Source organism: Antechinus flavipes, chromosome 5 (assembly GCF_016432865.1).
Source record: "Antechinus flavipes isolate AdamAnt ecotype Samford, QLD, Australia chromosome 5, AdamAnt_v2, whole genome shotgun sequence".
Lineage (NCBI taxonomy): Eukaryota > Metazoa > Chordata > Mammalia > Dasyuromorphia > Dasyuridae > Antechinus > Antechinus flavipes.
This window is the reverse complement of record NC_067402.1, coordinates 90,315,080-90,338,021: the sequence shown is the minus strand read 5'-3', so window position 1 is coordinate 90,338,021 and position 22,942 is coordinate 90,315,080. Positions and strand designations below refer to the sequence as shown.

General features: G+C 33.1%; 1 protein-coding gene across 4 annotated transcripts in view; it reads left to right on the top strand.

The window, feature by feature from the left end:
* NUB1 (negative regulator of ubiquitin like proteins 1) overlaps positions 1 to 22,942 on the top strand; it is a 46,826-nt gene that overhangs the window by 8,212 nt on the left and 15,672 nt on the right. For all 4 annotated transcript variants that reach the window (XM_052000999.1, XM_052001002.1, XM_052001001.1 and 1 more), the window contains exons 3-8: positions 2,970 to 3,137; positions 4,893 to 4,951; positions 7,420 to 7,490; positions 9,920 to 10,102; positions 10,327 to 10,415; positions 11,692 to 11,798. In XM_052000999.1, the coding sequence (XP_051856959.1) occupies positions 2,970 to 3,137; positions 4,893 to 4,951; positions 7,420 to 7,490; positions 9,920 to 10,102; positions 10,327 to 10,415; positions 11,692 to 11,798 (677 nt within the window). The remainder of the gene's footprint in view (positions 1 to 2,969; positions 3,138 to 4,892; positions 4,952 to 7,419; positions 7,491 to 9,919; positions 10,103 to 10,326; positions 10,416 to 11,691; positions 11,799 to 22,942) is intronic.

Genomic DNA, 22,942 nt, shown 5'->3' with positions numbered 1-22,942 from the left:
GCAAACAATGAAAAAAACAGGCTGATCATAGAAAGTTACTATGGTGACAGGAAAGGTCAAAACAAAATCAGAAGAAAACAAAATTAAAACTGCTACATGCAAAGCCTTAAAGAAAAATGTGAATTGGTTTAAGATACAAGAGAAATTCCTGGAAGAGTTCAAAAAGGATTTTGAAAATCAAATAAAGTAGAGGAAAAATTGGGAGGGAATGACAGTGATAAAAGAAAATCATGAAAAAGAGTCAATAGTTTGGCAAAGGAGGCACAAAAAAAAGGCACTGAAGAAAGTAACACCTTAAAAAGCAGAATAGGCACATACTAAAAGAGGCATCAAAGTCCTCTGGAAAAAAGAACACTTGAAAAATCAGAACTGGCCAAAGGAAAAGGAGGTATAAACACTGAGTGAAGAAAATAATTGCTTAAAAATTAGAAGTAGGCAAATGAAAGCTAATGACTCCATGAGACATCAAGAAGTTATAAAAAAAATTAAAAGAATGAAAAAATAGAAGAAAATGTGAATTATCTCATTGGAAAAATAGTTGACCTAAAAAATAGAACAAGGAGAAATAATTTTAGAATTATTGGACTACTTGAAAGCCATGATAAAAAACAAAAAGAATCTTAGATAACCTCTTTCAAGAAATTATCAAGGAAAACTGTCCTTATATTCTCGAACCAGAAGGTAAAATAGAGACTGAAAGAAGCCATTTTACCTCTTGAAAGAGATCCCAAAGTAAAAATTCCCAAGGATATGATAGCCAAATTCCAAAACTCCTAAATCAAGGAGAAAATAGTGCAAATAGGAAAAAAATAATTCCTATATCATGGAGTCATAGTCAGGATAAGAAAAGATTTAACAGCTTCTACATTATAGGATCAGAGGGCTTAGAATATGTGATTCTGAACTACAAAGAAGCTAGGGATAGAACTAAGAATTACCTATCCACCAAAATTGAATATAGTCCTTTGGGGGAAAAGTAGATATTCAATGAAATAGAGGACTTTGAAGCATTCTTGATGAAAGTTATCTAGAGCTCAATAGAAAATTTAACTCCAAATATAAGACTCAAGTGAAGCATTTAAAAAGTAAACAGGAAAGAGAAATTATAAGGGATCCAATAAGGTTAAAATGTTTACATTCCTACATGGAAAGCTGATACTTGGAACTTATTTCTCAAATATATACAGAACTGAATCAAATTTATGAAAATAAGAACTATTCACCAACGGTTAAATCATTGAAAGGTATGAACAAGAAGTTTTCAGAAAAAATAATTAAGGCTATCTATAGTCATTTGAAAAAATGCTCTAGGTATTAATGAATTTTCTCCCCCAATATTTGAAATGAAAAACTAATGGCTTTTAGCAACAAAAATTTAAATGAGTTTTTTTTTTAAATGCTTTATCATTGTTGATTAGGGAAATGCAAATTAAAACAAGTCTGAGATACCACCCCATACACTTTCATTCAGATTGGCTAATATAACAGAAAGAGGGAACAAGACAAATATTAGAGATGATGAAAAATCGAGACATTAAATACATTGTTGAGAGTTGTGAACTGACTTAGTCATTCTAGTGAATAATTTGGAACTATATCCCAAGAACTCTAAAACTGTTCATACCCTTTGACCCAGCAATACCAGGACTAGGAATATTCTTTATTCCAAAGATAGAAAAAACAAAAAGGAAAAGGATTACATGTACAAAAATATAGTAGCTCTTTGTGGTGGCAAAGATATGGAAATCGAGGGGATCCTTATCAATTGGGAGGGGAATGGCTGAAGAAATTATGGTATATGATTGGGATGAAATGCTACTGTGCTACAAGAAATAATGGGCAAGATGCTCTCAGAAAAACCTATAAAGATTTACATGAACTAATAGAAAATAAAATGAATGGAACTAGAAGAACATTATACATAGTGACATTAATTTTGTATAATGATCAACTTTGAATGATTTGGCTATCCTTAGTAAAACAATGATCCAAGACAGTTTGGAAGAAATTATAATGAAAAATGCTATCCATTTCCAGAGAAAGAAGTGATGGAGTCTGAATGGAAATTGAAGCATGCTTTTTTTAAAAACAAACTTTATTTTCCTTGTTTTTAGTTTCTTTCCTTTCACAACATGACTGGTGTGGAAATGTTTTTGTATGATTATACATGTATAACCTATTACTTGCCTTCTCAGTGAGGGGAGAGGGGAGAGGAAGAGAAAGAATTTGGGACTCAGAGTTTTAAAAAGTAAATTATAAAAATTGGGTTTACATGTAATTGGGAAAAATAAAATATATTTTTAAAAGAAACAAAAAAGCTTTGACAAATAAGATTATAAAATTGGAAGGAACTTTGAAATTTTCTAATCTTCGATCTTCAAAGCTAGCTTCACAGAAACCTTCTGAAAACATATGGTCATTTTTCTCTCCCAGTTCTAAAGTTTTTCCTGGGTAATTATTTTACCATTCATTCCATTATCTTAGAATTATTGTGATGAAAAAATTGTTTCTTAGGTATAATCTGAATTGTTCCTACTTCACTGTAATTTAAATCCATTTTCTCTTGTTTTCTCCTTAGTGGAGATGGAGAACACTTGGTCACCATCTTCCTTAAAATAATCCTTCATATTACTGAAGACAGTTAAGTTACTTCTTAGCTTTCTTTTCTGAATAATCCCAGTTGTTTTGGCTTTTTCTTGTAGGTCATAGTTCCTTAGTTATTTTTGTTTTATTTCTCAATCCTCCTTAAATTTTCTATATATATCTATATATATCAAAATGTGGCTCCCATATGAGATCTTAAACTAGGAGTGACTGCTACTCAACAGAGTTGATTATTTCACAGTTCCCGCATGCTTTGTTTCTGTTAATATCTGCTTCTTGGTTTGTTTGGGAATTTTTTTTTCTCTTTTACATTATTTAAAATTTAGCAGCTTTGCATTGAGCTGTGTTTTGTAAATTTTTAACAGGAACTTGCAAAGAGATATTCAGACAAACTAGAATGCTGTGAAAATGAAATAGAAAAAATTATTGAAGAAATACGTTGTAAAGCAATTGAACGTGGAACAGGAAATGAAAATTTTAAAACCACAGGTGTTGCTACAATTGAGGTGTTCTTGCCTCCAAGACTAAGAAAAGTAAGTAATTATCTTTACTAATATAGACGCTCATTTGTTCAAGGATCAAGCTAATTGTGATTTTGAAATTGTAGTAGCTAGAGTTGTCATTAAAATATCTTAAATTTTGGAAAAGCAACTACTTTTATTTAAAGATATCTTAAGAGGACTTAATTTTAATGGTCACTTAAACTTGAATAATAGTATGAAGTATAATGTTGATTTTAATGTGGTGTAGTGACATCCTAAACAATTAAACAAGTTTCCTTTCACTTTCTTAAAGATCAAATATGATAGAATTAGCTATAGTGCCTCAGGGATAAGAAAATAACTGGAAGCTATAACTTCTAGCCTGTATGAGAAATCCCTGATTTATGAGCATATGCCAAATGTTTTTAAGTCACTTGTTTGATACTTGGAATATATTTTCTTGTAGAAATAGTATTGCAAGTAGTGGTTAAATCCTTAGGTTAGCCCACAGAAAACCTTAACTCATCATATTGTTTAAATATTTTACTTTTACAATGGAAAATAGTAGGAAATTACATTTGCAAATGTATAGTTGCTGAAAGTATAGAGATGAGAGGCTGGGCTGAAAATACAAAGGATGGGAATCCAGGATAGCCAGACAGAGGGGAAAAGATTTGTGGTTGGAATCAAAGGACTGGGTTCAGATTCTGGCACTGACATTTGTTGATCTTGAGCTAGTCACCCAAGTTCTTTAGTGCCCAGTTTTCTCACCTATATCAAGAAATCACTTGTAAATCTATTTTCTGTGTGGAAAAAAAAAAACAGATAGAAAGAAGTGCTTCCCTTCAGGGATTTGCCACTTAGGGTGTGGCTCTCCATGGGGATGAAACCCACCCTCTCCTTAGAAGAGAGAGTTCTGAAGGAGTTGGAGTAGATGTGCTCTCTTCTGATGGTGACATAAAAGAATGCTATCCTTTCATTCCGTTACCTGACTGGGAAGATCATCTTGCTACTGCCAGTTTTCCTCCACTATCTGATCTGAAAAGAATTTAATGGAAACAAACTTTTTTATAACCTACTATAGCTGCCCAGTACATAAAAACTCCAAAGAGAAAGTTCTAAGGGAAGCCCACACCCTTATAGGCCAGATGTCTACAGATACAGTTTATAAGTATTCTCACCACTTATATCAAATGTGATTTTGTTAATGTATAACCAAACCAGTATACCTTAAAAAGGTCTGTGGGGAAACTAAAGGATTTATCCTGAGCATGTTGACTATTTTAATTCATAACTATATAATTCTGAAGGTTTTTTTTTTTAAATAATGAAACATTAAAAATCCACGAAGATGTGTTTCCATTGATCATTTAATTTCTAGTACTCTTCATAGACATTATATTATTCAGGTCTTGGACAGATGCCAAAAAGGTGAATTTTAATAGTTTATTAATCTCTTTTCTCTTAGTATTTTACTAACGAGCTTCTCTAAGTCATCTGTCTTGGTATCAGGAGATGGACTAAAGCACCAGTTTAATATATCCTGATTCCTGTCACATTATCACACTTTGAAGTTAGCCATTTGCTTGAAATCTTTTGCGTTCTAGTTCTGACACTGCAACAGAGAGTTGTATTTTAGACACTTTGTTAAATCTGTTTGCCTATTACTTAAGTCCATATCTATTGTCACAAATGTCCTAACATTCAATATAAGGTCTTTTTGACAGAAAAGAATAATAGATCAGAAAAATGCAAAATTATCTACAGGGGAATCATAATTATAAATTTAAAAATTTTTTTTATTAGGATAAGAAAAATTTGTTGGAAACCAAACTGCACATCACCGGCAAAGAACTGAGATCACAGTAAGTTCACAAAGTCTTTTTTCTACTTTTACTAAGAAATCATGGTACATTTCTATATTCTAATTCTGCTAGGCTAGATTGGATTATATGCTTTTTTGTGTATAATACAAGACAGATATTTTACCTGTTGTTCATCTTGGACTTTTCTGTTTGTAATATGAAAAAAATAATATCTGTTCAATGAGAAGTGCCTTGTATTTCAGTTCGAATTCTTCCACTGACAGAACCTGTGTGGCTTTCAGCTACTTTTAAAACTTTTCTGAGTCTTATTTTTCTCATTTTTAAGGATCTCCTGTCCTAAATCCAAGATATTAAATTATGGGAATGTTGAAATTTAGTTATTAAGTTATTATATTTATTTATTTATTTATTTTTTGAGGACTTTAAACACCAGGTGATTTTCTTTTTTGAAAAGTGAGGCAGTGATTTTTCTGTTGTTATTGTTAACCTTATGTATAATAACATAAATGGAAGGAACTTCAGGTGAAAAATTTGTACTCTTCAGATTAGCATCTTTATAGTCTACCATTTATAGTCTTAGAAAACTGCATGGGACACTGAGAACTGTGATTTGCTTAGGGGCATAAGTAGAACTTGAATCCAGGTCTTCTTGACACTAAAAGCCCACTTTTTCTATCTCTAGCTATTACTCTCCTCTGTTTCAAGCAGTCATTTTAAAATTATTTTTCCTGTTATTTTCCTACCATCTGCCACTACTTAGTAGCCTACATTTAGGATCCAGGAGGAACAGTAGGTGTTTACATTGAGTTAAACTCTGTTATAGTTTGGCTTCTCTATAAAAAATAGAAAAGGCAGGAATAACATTCCTTACTGATCAGTTAAACTCTTTCTGTTTAAATCCTTTACTGTAAGATCTGTACCAAAGTTCACTAGAAATAATATTTAATAATTTAGAATAATTAAACATTGAGGGGAGAGGACAGAAACTGCTTTCTAGATGGATAAGTCAAGTATATCTTGGTCTGATCACCATTTTAATTACTTCAGGAAGAACTAATCTTTGTTTCCAGAGCCCCTTTAGAAAGAGGGGAGAAGGCATTTTTTCATAATCAACATTTAAAGAAAGATTGATATTAGCCTTTAGGCTTCAGGCCAAGATAATTTTAAGATGTTTTCTTACTATTTCTAAAAGAAGGGGCAAGTATTGTTTTAGTCATATTTCATGGTACTTATTTGACCTCTGTGCTCTATAGTTGGTCAAATTATAAAGAGAAGCATTCCAGAAATCTGTGGTAAAAATAATTCAAAGGGAGCTCTTGACTTTTTTGGATAATATTTCTGTAGTTACTAATTTTGACACTAGGTGACACTCATTCATACTGACTGAATTTGTTAGTGCCTCAATTTATGAAAGCAAAATGGTGAAGTACATGAACTGTCTTTAGTGTAGCTTTTATGCAGAAATGACCCTGAAAAGTTATTTGTAAATTGCTTCTTAATTTGAATTATGTTTTAAATGACATGAAATTGTTATTTTTAAAAATGCTTTTGAGGAAAATTTTAAAACAAATGATAGCAATTTATATGTTTTCTGTATTTTTACTAAGTTGTTGATTTCAGTTAAAAATGGAAAGTATTTACATAAATATACATGTTTAGTAGTCTTGCTAACCAGCTATTACAAAGAGGATAATAACAAATTTATGTATTATCTTATATCTATATTTTTTATTGCTTATAAATGAATGCAAAATTGAAATGTGCTTATAACCATGTCTGGTTTTCTCCTATGTTTTGATTTATTAAGATATATAGTAGGAGTTTGGTTAAACAGAGTTACCTTTAAAAGGAGAACTGAAAACTTAATTCCAATAAATAGATTTGCTAATTGCTTTTCCTGATGGCTTTTGGGTTTTAGTTTTCATGAAGAAAACAACTATTCACAAGTACATAGCACTTTATGATTTCAAAGTGTTTTGATGTATGTAGAATACTCTAATTTGAACCACATAACTATGCAAATCAGTTTATATACAATGACTTTTAGCTTTCTCACTTAAGAGAGCTTAAGTGACTTGTCCAAGCCTGTCATCTTGAAGATCTTGATTATCTTGAAGATATTTTTTAAAAATTAAATAATTCTTTTTTATTTACAAAGCATATGCATGGGTAATTTTTCCAACATTGACTGTTGCAAAACCTTTTGTTCCATATTTTCCCCTCCTTCCCCCCCATCCCCTCTCCTAGCTGGCAGGTAGTCCAATATATGTTAAATATGTTGAAATACATGTTAAATCCAATATAGCATTACTGTTCTTATTGAAAGTTTATTATTCCATCATGAAATAGTGAAACAGTAAAAATCTTCCTGATTCTATCTTTTAGTAAAGTTGAGACTTCCCCCTCTGGTAGTCTGTATTTTCATTTGTGAAAATTAAAATGTTTCATAGTCAATATAATATAAATATTTGTATTTTCCAATGACTTTGATCCATTTTATTTTGTAGAATAGCTGAAACCTTTGGATTTCAAGAAAACTACATAAAAATAGTTATAAATAAGAAGCAGCTTCAATTAGGTATGTATTGATTAAATCTGTAGGATTTTTAAAATAATTTATAGCACTAAACAATGTAGAAATTTAGAATGTAATGTAGACAATGTAGAAATTTCCTTTCCAGTTTATGTTCATATTCTTGAAACTAATTTTTTTTCCATAGGAAACCATGATTTTGTGTTGTCCTGGTTCTTTTTTTTTTTTTTTTCTTTTACCAAACTTTCTCCTGATATTTCCCTGGTCAATTCCTGATCTTTTGCAGGTCTCTGTTTTCCTCTTCATTACTGCTTTTATTCATTCCTATAGTTTGAACTGGTACTTCTTGGGATGACTTGTCTTCTTTAGCCCTGATCTGTTTGCTAGCTCCCTTATAGGCAGCTACTTTTTATTGCTTTGAATGATATCCATCTCCCCATTGATTCAATTTCACAACTTTTTCTTTTCTTCACCCTCCTTAGCCAGTTACCAATTCCCATTGATTCTTTGTTCACAATATTTCTTCCTTCCATTTTCATTCCTACAGGTAGAAATCTAATTCAGACTTTTATCCTTTATGTATTATCTGTATTGTTGCAAAAATTAACTAGTATTTCTCCCTTAAGTCCATCCTTCAGATAATTAAAAATGATCATTTTGATCATGTTATACTATTGTTCAGAAACTTAATAGTTCCTATCCATTTCCCTTAGAAAAAAATTGAGCTCCTTTAAAATGTCCCAGTCTACTGTACAAATCATACTCTGAGTGTTCCGAGTGCTATTCCAACTAGACTGGTGTCTTTACTCTCTCTCAAACCCACCATGCACTTCCCAACTACTTCTGTTTTCTACCTTCATAACAACATTCTTTTCTCTGTGCTATATCCAATGTAGCCTTTAAAATCTGTTGAAATTCTGTCTCCTCTCTAAAGCATTTTTTTCTAAAGTGTTTTCATTAAAAAGAAGGAATCTTTGTATGCTCTTAAACGTCTACAGCATTTGTGGACTATTTCATTTACTTAAGCTAATCACTTGTACCATCTCATCTGCTGTTGTCATGTTTAAATCTAACTTAATGTGCTCATTTTATATTTCTTACTAGTTTATAGGTTTCTTGAAGGCAATATGAATCACTTGTATTTCATTTATTCCACAAAGGCTAACACAGTATTTTCTGCCTTAGGGTTTAATATAGTGCCTAGAACTTTGCAAGTACTTAGTAAAGCTTAGTAGACTTTATTGATTTTTTTAAATCCCAGTAACTTTTTGGAAAAGAATTACTGAAAGAATACATTGGTTTTAAATCAGCTAAATTCTCCCATATGGAAATGTTGTGATTCTTAATGTTTTTACTAAGATTAATATCTGTTTAATTTTACCATTGTTACAAGCCAAATTCAAACATATTCATCCCAGGAATATCATATAATAGTTTTTTGAAGGTTAGTGTAGTTTACAAAGTACCCATTTAATGTTTTCTTAGTTGATGGTTGCCTCAGTCTCCCATTCTTTGTCTTCTCTCTTTTCCCTCTTCTCCATTTTTTGATCTGGGAACCATACCTTCTGGAAAGGCTGTGACTATCATTATACTTTGGCTCCATTCATCATCCCTGTAACTTTCCAAAAAGAAATATTTTTCTATGGTCACTTGTTTTATACATGTATTTTGTCTTTCTAGTACTATGCAGATCATTTGAGGGCAGGGACTGTTTTTGCTATTATGTTTGTAGCTCTGGGTATCTGGCACATAGTAAATGGATAGAAACAACAACTAACATTTACATAACATGTTTAGGTTTGCAAAGTGCTTTAACAATATAACCTCATTTTATCCTCATAATAATCCTGGGAGGTAGGTGCTATTATTACCCCTATTTTAAAGATGATGAATCTGGCAGAGATTATTTATTTGCCCAGAATCACACAGTTTGTTTGAAGCAGAATTTGTACTTGGGTTTTTCTGTTTCCAGCACAGCTCTATCCACTGGACCACCTAGATGCTTTTTCATTCATTCGTACTTCTTTGGTGCTTTAAAACACATGCCTTAGAGAAATCTTGCAAAGCCTTTAATGTAGATATAATTAGCCCCATTTTATAGGGGACAATTAAGAGATGCAGTTGGTGGAGTGCTAGGCCTGAAGTAAGGAAGACTCATCTCCCCAAGTTCAAATCTGGCCTTAGACAATTACTAGCTATGTGACTGTGTGATCCTGGGCAAATCACTTCATGCTATTTGCCTCAATTTCCTCATCTGTAAACTGAGCTAGAGAAGGAAATTGCAAAGCATTCCAGTGTCTCTTCCAGAAAACCCCCAAATGGGGTCACAGAAAGGTAGACATGACTGAACAACAACACCAAAAAATAGAAGTGTGAAGTTCAATGAGTAGGTCCTGCAGCTGGTGAGCTTCATGGGAGGTCTATGATCTACTAGACTAAATGTTTCTCCTTATCTCATAACTCCAATTCTGTAGGGAAAACCCTGGAAGAGCAAGGGGTTACACACAATGTGAAAGCTATGGTGCTTGAACTCAAGCAGTCAGAAGAGGATGCACGAAGAAATCTTCAGGAAGAGGAACTAGAGCAAAATGAAGCTGACAAAAAAGAAAAGAGAATGCAGAGAACAAAGAGAGGTCTAGAAATACTGGCACAGAGAGGTATGCATATGAATATCTACTTTTCATCTTCTGCTTGTAAAAAATAAAACTTAGTTCTTTTATTGGGGTACAGCAAAACAGAAGCACATTTCAATAGCTTAGCATTTTGTTATCTTCCTTTTGGTTTTTGAAACCTTTTGCCCTGGACACCTTGGTTTATACATTGTTTTGTATCATCACTGTTAACTGTGAGCTAATGGAAGTTTATTTTTATTTTGTTGCAGCTGAGACTGTGGATCCTGAAACAACTCCATACTTAGAAATAGCTAATCAAACAGGCAGATCAATCAAAATACCCACAGCAGAAAAAAAAGTAAGAGTTTTATAGTTTATCCTCAGATTTTGTGTAAATAAAAATGTGAAGTTTTTTCTAGCCATTTAGTCTATATAATACATAGAATCAAGTAATAGATTTCTTTTTATGCCCTTAGAAATAAGGCATGTAATAATTGTAATGTGGAAATATTTCCAGTGGGAACTAATTCTGTCATTTTTGATAAAGGAATACACAATGTAAGTACTTTCCTCTAAAATTGTCTATATTTGTGAGGAATTTAATAGTGAAGGTTTTTAGTGATTTATCATAGGTTCTCTTCCACATATTTACCCACATGCAACGTTTATGAGCCTGCATTCTAAAACAGGTTCAGATGCATGAAAATTGGCTATTTAGATAGTTGTGGCTTTTTTTTTTTTTTTTACATTTTCTAAAGAACTTTTTAGTGGGATTGGAAATACCAGTGAAGATTTAAGAAATCTAGAAACGTAATTTTGTGATTAAGAATAAAAACATAGGGGCAGCTAGATGGCGCAGTGGATAGAGTGCCAGCCCTGAAGTCAGGATCTGAGTTCAAATCTGGCCTTAGACACTTAAACTTCCTGGCTATGTGACCCTGGGCAAGTCACTTAACCCCAATTGCTTCAGCCCCCCTCATCCCCACAAAAGAATAGAAACATAATCATTTTCAAAAGATTTTATTGTACTTCTGGAAGATTTTTCATATTTGTGTTCCTGTGTAGCATCTTAAACTTAGACTATACATATCATCCTGAAATAAAAAGATGAGAATGAAGGGACAGTTTTTATTAATCATAAAATAAAATTTAGAAATATGTACTGTGGCTACTTGCTGCTGCCATGTTGAGCCTAATTAAATTGAGAATGCTGTTTTTTCCATGTAATAAGTTATGGTATGCATCCCCTAAGATCGTTCAATAATTAAAATATATTTTGTAGAAACCAGTTTTCTTTTCCTTTTACTTCATTTGGCTTTTAGATTGTTGTGATCCGATATTGTATCCAGGATATACTGTAACCTATTCAACATGTAAAGTATTGCTTGCCATCTCGGGGAGGGGATGGAGGGAGGGAGGGAAAAATCGGAACAGAAGTGAATGCAAGGGATAATGTTGTAAAAAATTACTCTGGCATGAGTTCTATCAATAAAAAGTTATTTAAAAAAAAATAGATTGTTGTGATTTACCTTGGCTGATTATTGCACATACATTTATACCTTTTTAAGAGATATAAATGGAGCTTTTCCATTGCCCAGAATTATAATGAAAAATGGCCTTGCTTTTCCCTCTAGGCCCTTATGTTAGCTATGGGATACCATGAAAAGGGTCGTGCATTTCTGAAAAGGAAAGAATATGGAATAGCATTGCCTTGTCTGCTGGATGCTGACAAGTACTTCTGGTAAGAGTCTTTGGATTTCTTAATTTTAAGAAAAATGATACAATAATTTTTTTTTATGTTCTACTTAAAAATTGCATGGTAGTGAAGTGGGCCCCTTAAGTGAATATTACATCTTTAATCTGACTTAACTTTCTACAGAAATTCTTCTTAATAATATGCTTTTAATCTTATCTTGGATCCAAAGGATCCTAACAAGGATCCATTGAATATATCACAGTACCCTGACCCAAAGATTTTTCTGTTTCTTCTAAGAAAAAATTAAATTTAAAACATTTTTAATCTTTGCTTGTTGATTGGCACTGAAGCATTGAAACAAACTTGGTCATAATATTTAAGAATAGACTTACAGAAAAGAAAAAAGACCTCTCTAGTTGGATAACTGGCTCCAGAAAAAGGAGTGAGAATTAATGATGTGTCCAACAGCTTTTGGATACACACTAATGAGAAATTCATTAAGGTATATCTAGGTTTTCAAAAACATCTTCCTACCCCTGTAGTAACTCCCAGATATTTTGCCAGAAATCTTTTCATTTTGTCCTAAGTATATAGAAGATCTCTATTCCATGATAGAGAATAGCTCAGTTCCAAATAAGGTTATCTTTGATACTTTTGAGCAGAGATCCTTCAGAACAATACTGTTTATATCTTAGACCTGGAGCTAACTCTAAAAAATGGCTGTATGTCTCCAGTTTAAGTCCTTATATGATTTCAGACATGCTGAAACTGATCTAGATTGCTGCCTGGGAATTTCCATTCAACTTGTTGGTAGCAGTAGGCATCTGTGTTAGGATGTAAGGGTGGAAACCTTAGAGATTTGGGTCTAGCAGAAGCAATGAAAAAAATATCAGAGGAATATTTTTGTACCCATAATATTAAAGTTTTTATAGTATAGAGACCATATCTGTTTTTACATATGCTTTAATATAACATCACATAACAGTATTCACCATCATTTAATTTGGGGAGGTTTTTCAGGGTTATAATTGCCAAGAGGATGAATGCAAAATGTTATGATACTTGAGAAATAACATATAGTGAGTTTTCAGTTACCCATGATAGTGGAAAGGAATAGTGATGTGGATAATCCTAAATTTGTGACTTTGGGATATATTGAATGATTTTACAACAGACTTAACTTCTTGGTTATATTTTGAGTATTTGAGTTAATAATGTGATCTAGTCTCTTCCCTTTGTTCCATGAGGCAATATAGAAGTTGTAAAATCTTTTTCTTGATTTCAAAGCAGTAATATGTTTGTGTGTATATTATTTTTTGTGATTATGGTAAAAATATTTGTACATGAATGGGGATAGATAGCCTACATAGGTTTTTAAAAGCTTTTAGTCATTAGAATCTATTGTTTCACATTTGGGACTATAGGGAACATTTTTTTCCTATAAAAGTCTGTTGCCTCACATGCATCAAGTATTATACTTAAAGAGAAAAACAGTTTTTATATTAAAAACCTGAACAGGAAACATGAAACTATTTGTTAAGAAATGCACAGAATAAAATGTATACTTAAGTTCCACTGCATTTGCTAATTAGGTGAAGAGAAGCAGAGAATGAGGGGGGCAATTAGAACAGGAGCGAAAAGAGAGATAAGTTGAAGACAAGAAGAAGAGAAAGAAATATGGGATATAGAGTACATAGGATTGTGGTTTTGAGCTGGAACAGAACTTATAGAACATTTAGGGCAAACCCATCAGGTTGTAGTTTATTTTTATTTATTTTTTTATTATAGCTTTTTATTTACAAATTATATGCATGGGTAATTTTACCAAACCTTTTGTTCCAATTTTTCCCCTCCTTCCCCTTCCCCCCTCCCCTAGATGACAGGATGACCAATACATGTTAAATATATTAAAGTATAAATTAAATACAAAATAAGTTTACATATCTAAACCATTATTTTGCTGTACAAAAAGAATCAGACTCTGAAATATCGTACAATTAGCCTGTGAAGGAAATTAAAAAAAAATGCAGGCAGGCAAAAATATAGGGATTGGGAATTCTATGTAGTGGGTCATAGTCGTTTCCCAGAGTTCTTTCGCTGGGTGTAGCTAGTTCAATTCATTACTGCTCTATTGGAACTGATTTGGTTCATCTCATTGTTGAGAGAGCCAGGTCCATCAGAATTGATCATCATATAGTATTGTTGTTGAAGTATATAATCTCCTGGTCCTGCTCATTTCACTCAGCATGAGTTCATGTAAGTCTCTCCAGGCCTTTCTGAAATCATCCTGTTGGTCATTTCTTACCGAACAATAATATTCATATACCACAATTTATTCAGTCATTCTCCAATTGATGGGCATGCACTTAGTTTCCAATTTCTGACCACTACAAAGAGAGCTGCCACAAACATTTTGACACATACAGGTCCCTTTCCCTTCTTTAAGATCTCTTTGGGAAGGAATACTGGGAAATGAATGTGAACTATTTGCATTTTTGATTTTCTTCCCGAGTTATTTTTACCTTCTGAATCCAATTCTCCCTGTGCAGCGGGAGAACTGTTCGGTTCTGCAAATATGTATTATATCTAGGATATACTGCAACATATTTAACATATATAGGACTGCTTGCCATCTTGGGGGGGGGGAGGACGGAGGGAGGGGAAAAAAACGAAACATAAGTGATTGCAAGGGATAATGTTGTGTAAAAATTATCCTGGCATGGATTCTGTCAATACAAAGTTATTATTAAATAAAATTAAATTAAAAAAAAAAAAAAGATCTCTTTGGGATATAAGTCCAGTAGATATGTTGTAGTTTAACAGGCTCAGAGAGAACTTATCCATGATTATTTGTGTCAGAGGTAGGATTTTAACATGGATGACATCTGGAGTTATTTGACTCCATCTTAGCACTCTGTTCCTTGCATCACATTGTATCCCTGTGTGGATGACAGATTCAGAGGATTCTCAGATCAGGCTTAGTTATATTTGAATTCTTTCTGTTATGTACTGGATTTCACTTAGTTTGTGTTAAGAATAAAGGTAGATAGAATAAATTATCACTTGTTAAGAATTGCCCTTTGAAAGACTAATTACCAGGAAAGTTCCCAGCTTTTATAAATTCTCTTAGGTCTGTATGGATACCACATCAGTTTTCCAGTGTATTGTTGGATGTACATTGGCAGTAGCCAAAGAAAGGCAAAAAATAGTCCTTGTTCTCAAGAAGCTTACGATCTAATGAAAGAGCTAACATGGCAAATAATTATGTCCAAACAAGATATATGAAGGATAAATTTGAGATAATCTTACAGGAAAGGAACAAGCTTTAAGGGGATTGGAAGAATCTTCTTGTAGAAGACAGAATTTTATTGGGGATCCAAGAAAAGCTAGGAAAAAGGATGTTAGTCAATAAACATTTATCAGGTGCTTACTTTCTGCTAGACATCCTGCTAAACTTTGGGGATAACCATTATGAAAAAGACAGTTTGACTTAAAGAAACTTATTCTCTAATGGAGAAAAATAACATTCAAAAAAGATACCGAAAAGTGGAAGTGATAGGTAGAGAGAGAACTGGGACGGCAAGGTGGAGGGCAATCAATGGAAAATGAAGAGATAATTGTTCTGAACCCCCTTCTTAACTGCAATTTTTTTTAAGCTTTTTATTTTCAAAACATATGCATGGATAATTTTTCAACATTGCCTTGTGTTTCACATTTCCCCCTCCTCTTCACCTGGCAAGCAATCCAATATATGTTATACATGTTAAAATATATGTTAAATCCAATATGTATAAACATATTTATACAATTCTTTTGCTGCATAAGAAAAAAGGAACATAATTGAGTGAGAAAACAAAATGCAAGCGAGCAACAACAAAAAGAGTGAAAAAGTTACATTGTGGTCCACATTCAGTTTCCACAGTCCTCTTTCTGGGTGTAGATGGCCCTCTTCATCACAAAATCATTGGAACTGGTATCAGTCATCTCATTGTTGGAAAGAGTCACGTTCATTAGAATTGATCTTTATTTAATATTGCTGTTGCCTTGTACAGTGATCTTCTGCTTCTGTTCATTTCACTTAGCATCAGTTCATGTAGATCTCTCTGAATCTCTCTGAAATCATACTGCTGGTCGTTTATTATAGACCAATAATATCCCATAACATTCATATACCATAACTCATTCAGCTATTCTCCAATTGATGGACATCCACTCAGTTTCCAGTTTCTTGCCACTACAAAAAGGGCTGCCACAAGCATTTTTGCACATGTGGGTCCCTTTCCCTCCCTTAAGATCGCTCTGGGATGTAGGCCCAGTAGTAATACTGCTGAGTCAAAGGTTATGCACAGTTTGATAACTTTTTGAGCATAGTTCCAAATTGCTCTCCAGAACAGCTTGATCTGTTCACAATTCCACCAAGAATTTAACTGCAAGTTTTGAAGCTGATTGCTTTTACCCACCTGTCAGGCTGAGCATATTATGAGATATGAATACAAAAGACTGATTTGATCTTGCAAGGTGATGAAGTTTTACAGTAACAAGGTTCAATGTGGAGATCTCAAAGTCAGTAAGAAATAAAAGCTCTAAAGAAGGAAAAAATTCCAAGCATTGGGGATATCCTTGAGTAGGGAAGTAGGTTATTTTGTGAGGGGAAGAGTATTCAACGGGAAGAAATTGTAAGAATGAAAAAAGCAGGAAGAAGGCAGGTTATGATAGCCTTTAAAAGCCAATAAAATATCTTACATTTGATTCTGGAGTTGATGGAGAACCCTTAGAGTATATTAGAATAAGGTGATGGTAATGTCATACCTATGTTTTACAAAAATCAATTTGACAGTGAAGGATGATGTCTAGGTTTCAAATTTGGGTGACTGGGGAATAGGGGTACCAGGAAAATAAGGAAAAGGGTAGGGTTTGGGGAGAAGGATAATACATGTTGAGTTTAAATGTCTTTGAAACATGTACTTCAAGATATCTAAAAGACAGTTCGAAATGTGAGAGTAGAGGTCAGGAAAGAAGTTAGAGCTACATAAGTAGATTGGAGAATCATCTCCATAGCTGATGAGATAAGTGAAATAGTAAAGAGGGAGAGAACATAAGTATATTTAATGAATGTCCTGGAATACTCTTGAGTGTTGAGGGGCTTTAAATCATGAATATAGCAATCAATTAGTTTATAGATTTGAAAATCTATGTTTTACATTGGTAGAAAAAAAGCATTCAGTGACTTCACCCAGGATTGGCCTTATGTAGGTAGTTCCTTACTGAGTAGATTTCTCTCTTTTTCCTTGCTTCTAAAATTAAGACTCAAAGCTGACATTATCTCCTAAAATGTGTAGCTCACCTGTTGCTTAAAATTCTTTTGAAAGAGGAGAAAACAAAATTTTTTATTATACATTTGAAGATCCGAATTGAAATTGAAATTGTACTAATACTGTTTGTCCCTGTGAGGTAAGTGATGTATGGAAAGAGGGAGAGGACAGCAAGGCAGAATGGTTAGAGGGCCTGCCTTGAATTCAGATTTTCCTTTTGAGTCACATTAACTGTGAGGACATAACAAGAATTAAGTTGCAGATAAATTATTGGTTTTTATCAGTGGAAGAAATATTTTCCCCAGTAATTCCTAAAATGATAGCATAGGACCAAATACATTTTTACTACTGGAATAGTCAAATGTGCCTATTTCTATCAAGGGTACCACCCTTCTTCCACTCAGGTTTGTAAATCCCTCATTCTCATTCTGAATGTCTATCCCCTGCCAAATTTATCTACTACTACTTTTGCAATCTCCGAAATATCCCCTTCTTTCCATTTATGCAGCCACAGCCCGATTCCAAACCATCATTCTCTCTCATTTTCTATTTATTTATTTACTTACTCATTCATTCATTCATTTATCTGCTTGTTTATTTATTTATTCATTCATTTATTGTCTCAGTTTTATTTATTGTTGTTTTTGTTTTTATTATTATTATTATTAAAGCTTTTTATTTATAAAACATAAGCATGGATAAGTTTTCAACATTGATCCTTGCCAAGTCTTTTGTTCCAAATTTTCCCTTCCTTCTCCCCACCCTCTCCCCTAGATGGCAGGTAGTCCAATACATGTTAAGTATGTTAAAATATATGTTAAATCCACTATATGTATATATGTATGTGTGTGTGTATATATATACACACATACACACACACACACACACAACACACACACACAACACAACACAACACAACACATACACACACAGTTATCTTGCTGCCCAAGAAAAATCAGATCAAGAAGGAAGGAAAAAAAACTGAGAAAAAAAACAAAATGCTAGCAAATGACAACAGAGAGAGTGAGAATGCTGTGTTATGTTCCATACTCTGTTCCATGATTCTCTCTCTCTGGGTGTAGATGACTCTCTGCATCACTGAACAAGTGGAACTGGTTTGAATCCTCTCATTGTTGAAGAAAACTATGTCCATCAGAATTGATCGTTGTATAGTTTTCTTGGTGCTGTGTATAATGATCTCCTGGTTCTGCTTATTTCACTTAGCATCAGTTCATGTAATTCTCTCCAGGTCTCTCTGAAATCATCCTGCTGGTCGTTTCTTACAGAACAATAATATTCCATAAAATTCATACACCATAACTTATTCAGCCATTCTCCAGTTGATGGACATCCACTCAGTTTCCAATTTCTAGCCACTACAAAAAGAGCTGCCACAAACATTTTGCATTTTGGGTCCCTTTCTCTCCTTTAAGGCCTCATTGGGATATAGGCCCAATAGAAACACTGCACAGTTTGATAATTTTTTTTTAGCATAGTTCCAAACTGCTCTCCAGAACGTACAGTTCCACCAACAAGGTATCAGTACCCCAGTTTTTCCATATCCCCTCCATTTTGTCATTATCTTTTCCTGTCATCTTAGCCAATCTGAGAGGTGTGTAGTAGTATCTCAAAGTTGTCTTAATTTGCATTTCTTTGATCAGTAGTGATTAGGAGCACCTTTTCATGTGACTACAAATAATTTCAGTTTCTTCATCTGAAAGTTGTTCATCTCCTTTGGCCATTTATCAATTGGAGAATGACTTGAACCGTTATAAATTTTGAGTCAATTCTCTATATATTTTAGAAATGAGGCTTTTATCAGAACCTTTGAATGTAAAAATGTTTTCCCAGTTTATTGCTTCCATTCTAATCTTGTCTGCATTAGTTTTTGTAATCAACAATGATCTCTAGTTCTTCTTTGTTCACAAATTCCATCCTTGTTCATAGTTCTGAGAGGTAAACTATATTTTGTTGTTCTAATTTGTTTATAGTATCACTCTTTATGTCTAGGTCATGAACCTATTTTGACCTTATCTTGGTATATATTGTTAAGTGTGGGTCAATGCCTAATTTCTGCCACACTAATTTCCAATTCTCCCAGCAGTTTTTATCAAGTAGTGACTTCTTATCCCAAAATCTGGGGTCTTTGGGTTTGTTAAATAGTAGATTTTTATAGGCATCGACTATTTTGTCCTGTGAACCTAACCTATTCTAGTGATGAACTGCTCTTTTTCTTAGGCAGTACCAAATGGCTTTGATGATCGCTGCTTTATAATATAGTTTTAGATCTGGTACAGCTAGGCCACCTTTACTTGATTTTCTTTTTATTAATTCCCTTGAAATTTTTGACTTTTTATTCTTCCAGATGAATTTTCTTATTTTTTCTGGTCAGTAAAAGTTTCTTGTTAGTTTGATTCGTATAGCATTAAATAGATTATTTTAGGGAATATTGTCATCTTTATTATATTTGCTTGGCCTGTCCAAGAGCACTTAATATTTTTCCAATTGTTTAGATCTGACTTTATTTGTGTGGAAAGTGTTTTGTAGTTTTGCTCATATAGTTCTTGACCTTCCCTTGGCAGATAAATTCCCAAATATTTTATACTATCGACAGTTATTTTAAATGAAATTTCTCTTTGTATCTCTTGCTGTTGGATTTTGTTAGAGATATATAAAAATGCTGATGATTTATGTGGATTTATTTTTTATCCTGCAACTTTGCTAAGGTTGTGGATTACTTCTAATAGTTTTTTAGTTGATTCTTTAGGGTTCTCTATACCATCATCTCATCTGCAAAGAGTGATAATTTGGCTTCCTCATTACCTACTTTAATTCTTTTGATCTCTTTTTCTTCTCTTATTGCCAAAGCTAGCATTTCTAATACAATATTGAATAATAATGGTGATAGTGCGCAACCTTGTTTCACCCCTGATCTTATTGGGAATGGTACCAGTTTATTCCCATTACATATGATGCTTGCTGATGGTTTTGAATACATGCTATTGACTGTTTTAAGGAAAAATTCATTTATTCCTATACTCTCTAGTGTTTTTAATAGGAATGGGTATTGGATTTTATCAAATGCTTTTTCTGCATCTATTGAGGTAATCATATGGTTTTGTTAATTTGGATATTGATACAGTCAATTATGCTGATAGTTTTCCTAATATTGAACTAACCCTGCATTCCTGGTATAAATCCTACTTGGTCGTGGTGTATTATCCTGGGGATGATTTTTTTGTAATCTCTGCTAATATTTTATTTAAGATTTTTCATCAATATTCATTAGGGAGATTGGTCTTTAATTTTCTTTCTCTGTTTTCTTCCTACCTGGTTTAGATATCAGTACCATTGTCATAAAAGGAATTTGGTAGGAGTCCTTCATTCCCAATTTTTCCAAATAGTTTATATAGTATTGGAGTTAATTGTTCTTTAAATGCTTGGTAGAATTCACATGTAAATCCATCTATCTGGTCCTGGGAATTTTTTCTTAGGGAATTGATTAATAGCTTGCTCTATTTCTTTTTCTAAAATGGGACTATTTAAGTAATTTATTTCCTCTTCTGTTAATATAGGCAATTTTTGTAGATATTCCTCCATTTCACTCAGGTTGTCAAATTTATTGGCATAAAGTTAGGCAAAGTAACTCCTAATTATTCCTCTAAGTTCCTCTTTATTGGTGGAAAATTCTCCCTTTTCATTTTTGAGACTAACAATTTGATTTTCCTCTTTCTTTTTTCTAATCAAATTAATTGAAGGTTTATCTAGTTTTTTGGTTTTTCACAAAACCAACTTTTAGTTTTATTTATTAATTCAATAGTTTTTTTAGTTTCAATTTTATTGATCTTTTATTTTTAGAATTTCAAGTTTGCTACTTGATTGGGGGTTTTGAATTTGTTCTTTTTATAACTTTTTTAGTTGCAAGACCAATTCATTGATCTCTTTCTCTATTTTATGCAAGTAAGCATCTAGAGATATAAAATTTTCCCTTATTACCACTTTGGCTCCATCCAACAAATTTTGGTATGTTGTCTCATTATTGTTATTCTCTTGGATGAAATTATTGATTGTGTCTATGATTTGCTGTTTCACCCATTCATTCTTTAGAATGAGATTATTTAGTTTCCAATTACTTTTTAGCCAATTTTCCCCTGGCCTTTTATTGAATGTAATTTTTATTGCATTGTGATCTGAAAAAAAAAAAAAGCATTTATATTTTCTGCCTTTCTGCATTTGATTTTAAGGTCTTTATGTCCTAATATATGGTCAATATTTGTATAGGTTCCATGAACTGCCGAGAAGAAAGTATACTCCTTTCCATCTCTATTCAATTTTCTCCAAAGATCTATCACACCTAACTTGTCTAGTGTTCTATTTATCTCTTTAACTTCTTATTTATTTTGTGGTTTCATTTCTCCAGTTCTGAGAGTGCAAGATTTAGATCTCCCACTATTATAGTTTTGCTGCCTATTTCTTTTTGCAACTCTCTTAACTTCTCCTTTAGGAATTTAGATGCTACACGACGTGGTGCATATATGTTTAGTATTGATATTGCTTCATTGTATATGCTTTAGCAAGATATAATTTCCTTCCTTATCTCTTTTAATTAGATCAGTTTTTGCTTTTGCTTGATCTGAGATCAGGATGCCTGCCCCTGCTTTTTTTTAACTTCACCTGAAGCATACATAATAGATTCTGCCCTGGCCTTTTACCTTTACTCTGTATGTATCACTCTGCTTTAAACGTGTTTCTTGTAAACAACATATTGTAGGATTTGGGCTTTTAATTCAGTCTGCTATCCACTTGTGCTTTATAGGAGAGTTCACCCCAGTCACATTTATGGTTAGAACTACTAAATTCTGTATTTCTGCCATCTTATTAACCCCAAATTATATTTTTCTTTTTCCTTCTCCCCTTTCCCTCCTCCTGAGTATTTTACTTATGAGCACTATTTGCCTCAAGCAGTTCTCCCCTGTTAGAGTCCTTCCTCCTTTCTTATACCTTTTCCCTACTATTTCTGTTTTCCCTTCTATTTAGTCTACTCCTTCTCTTTTCCCCTTTCCCTTCCCACTTTTCTATAGGGTGGGAGAAGGTTCTTAGTGAAACCAAATATATGTCTTAGAATCTTTCTTTAAGCCAAATCTGATGAGAGTAATATTCACACAATATTCATCACTCTTCTTTCCCTCAATTATAATACATTTTCTTTGCCTCTTCCTGAGATGCAACTTCCCTTTTTACCTCCACTTTTCCCCTTTTTCTGGTACATTCTCTTTTCCATCTCTAATTTCCTTTTTATATTATAGCAGTAAAATCAGATTATACATGCACCCTCTATGTATACCTGTAACAGAAATACAGTTCTCAAGGGTTCTTTTCTATTTACCTTTTTATCCTTCTCTTGAGTTCTGTATTTGGAGGTCAAATTTTTTGTTTAGCTCTGGTCTTTTTATAAAAAATAAATGGAATTCACCTGTTTTGCTGAATGTCCAGCTTCTTTCCTGAAAGAAAATGCTCACTTTAGCAGAATAGTTTATTCTTGCCTGTATCCCAAGTTCCTGAGCCTTTCGAAATATCAGATCCCAGGCCCTTCGATCATTTAGAGTGGAAGCTACTAGGTCCTGAGTAAACCTTATTGTGGCTCCTCAGTATTTGAATTATTTCCGGCTCCTTGTAATATTTTTCCTTTGGTCCAAGAGTTCTGGAATTTAGCCACAATATTTCTTGGGGTTTTAATTTTGGGGTCTCTTTGAGGAGGTATTTGTGAATTCTTTTAATGGTCATTTTACAGTCTTTTTCTATGGGGCAGTTCTTTTTGATGATTTCCTGAAAAATAGTGCCTAGGCTTCTTTTTTCCTCATAGTTTTCAAGGAGTCC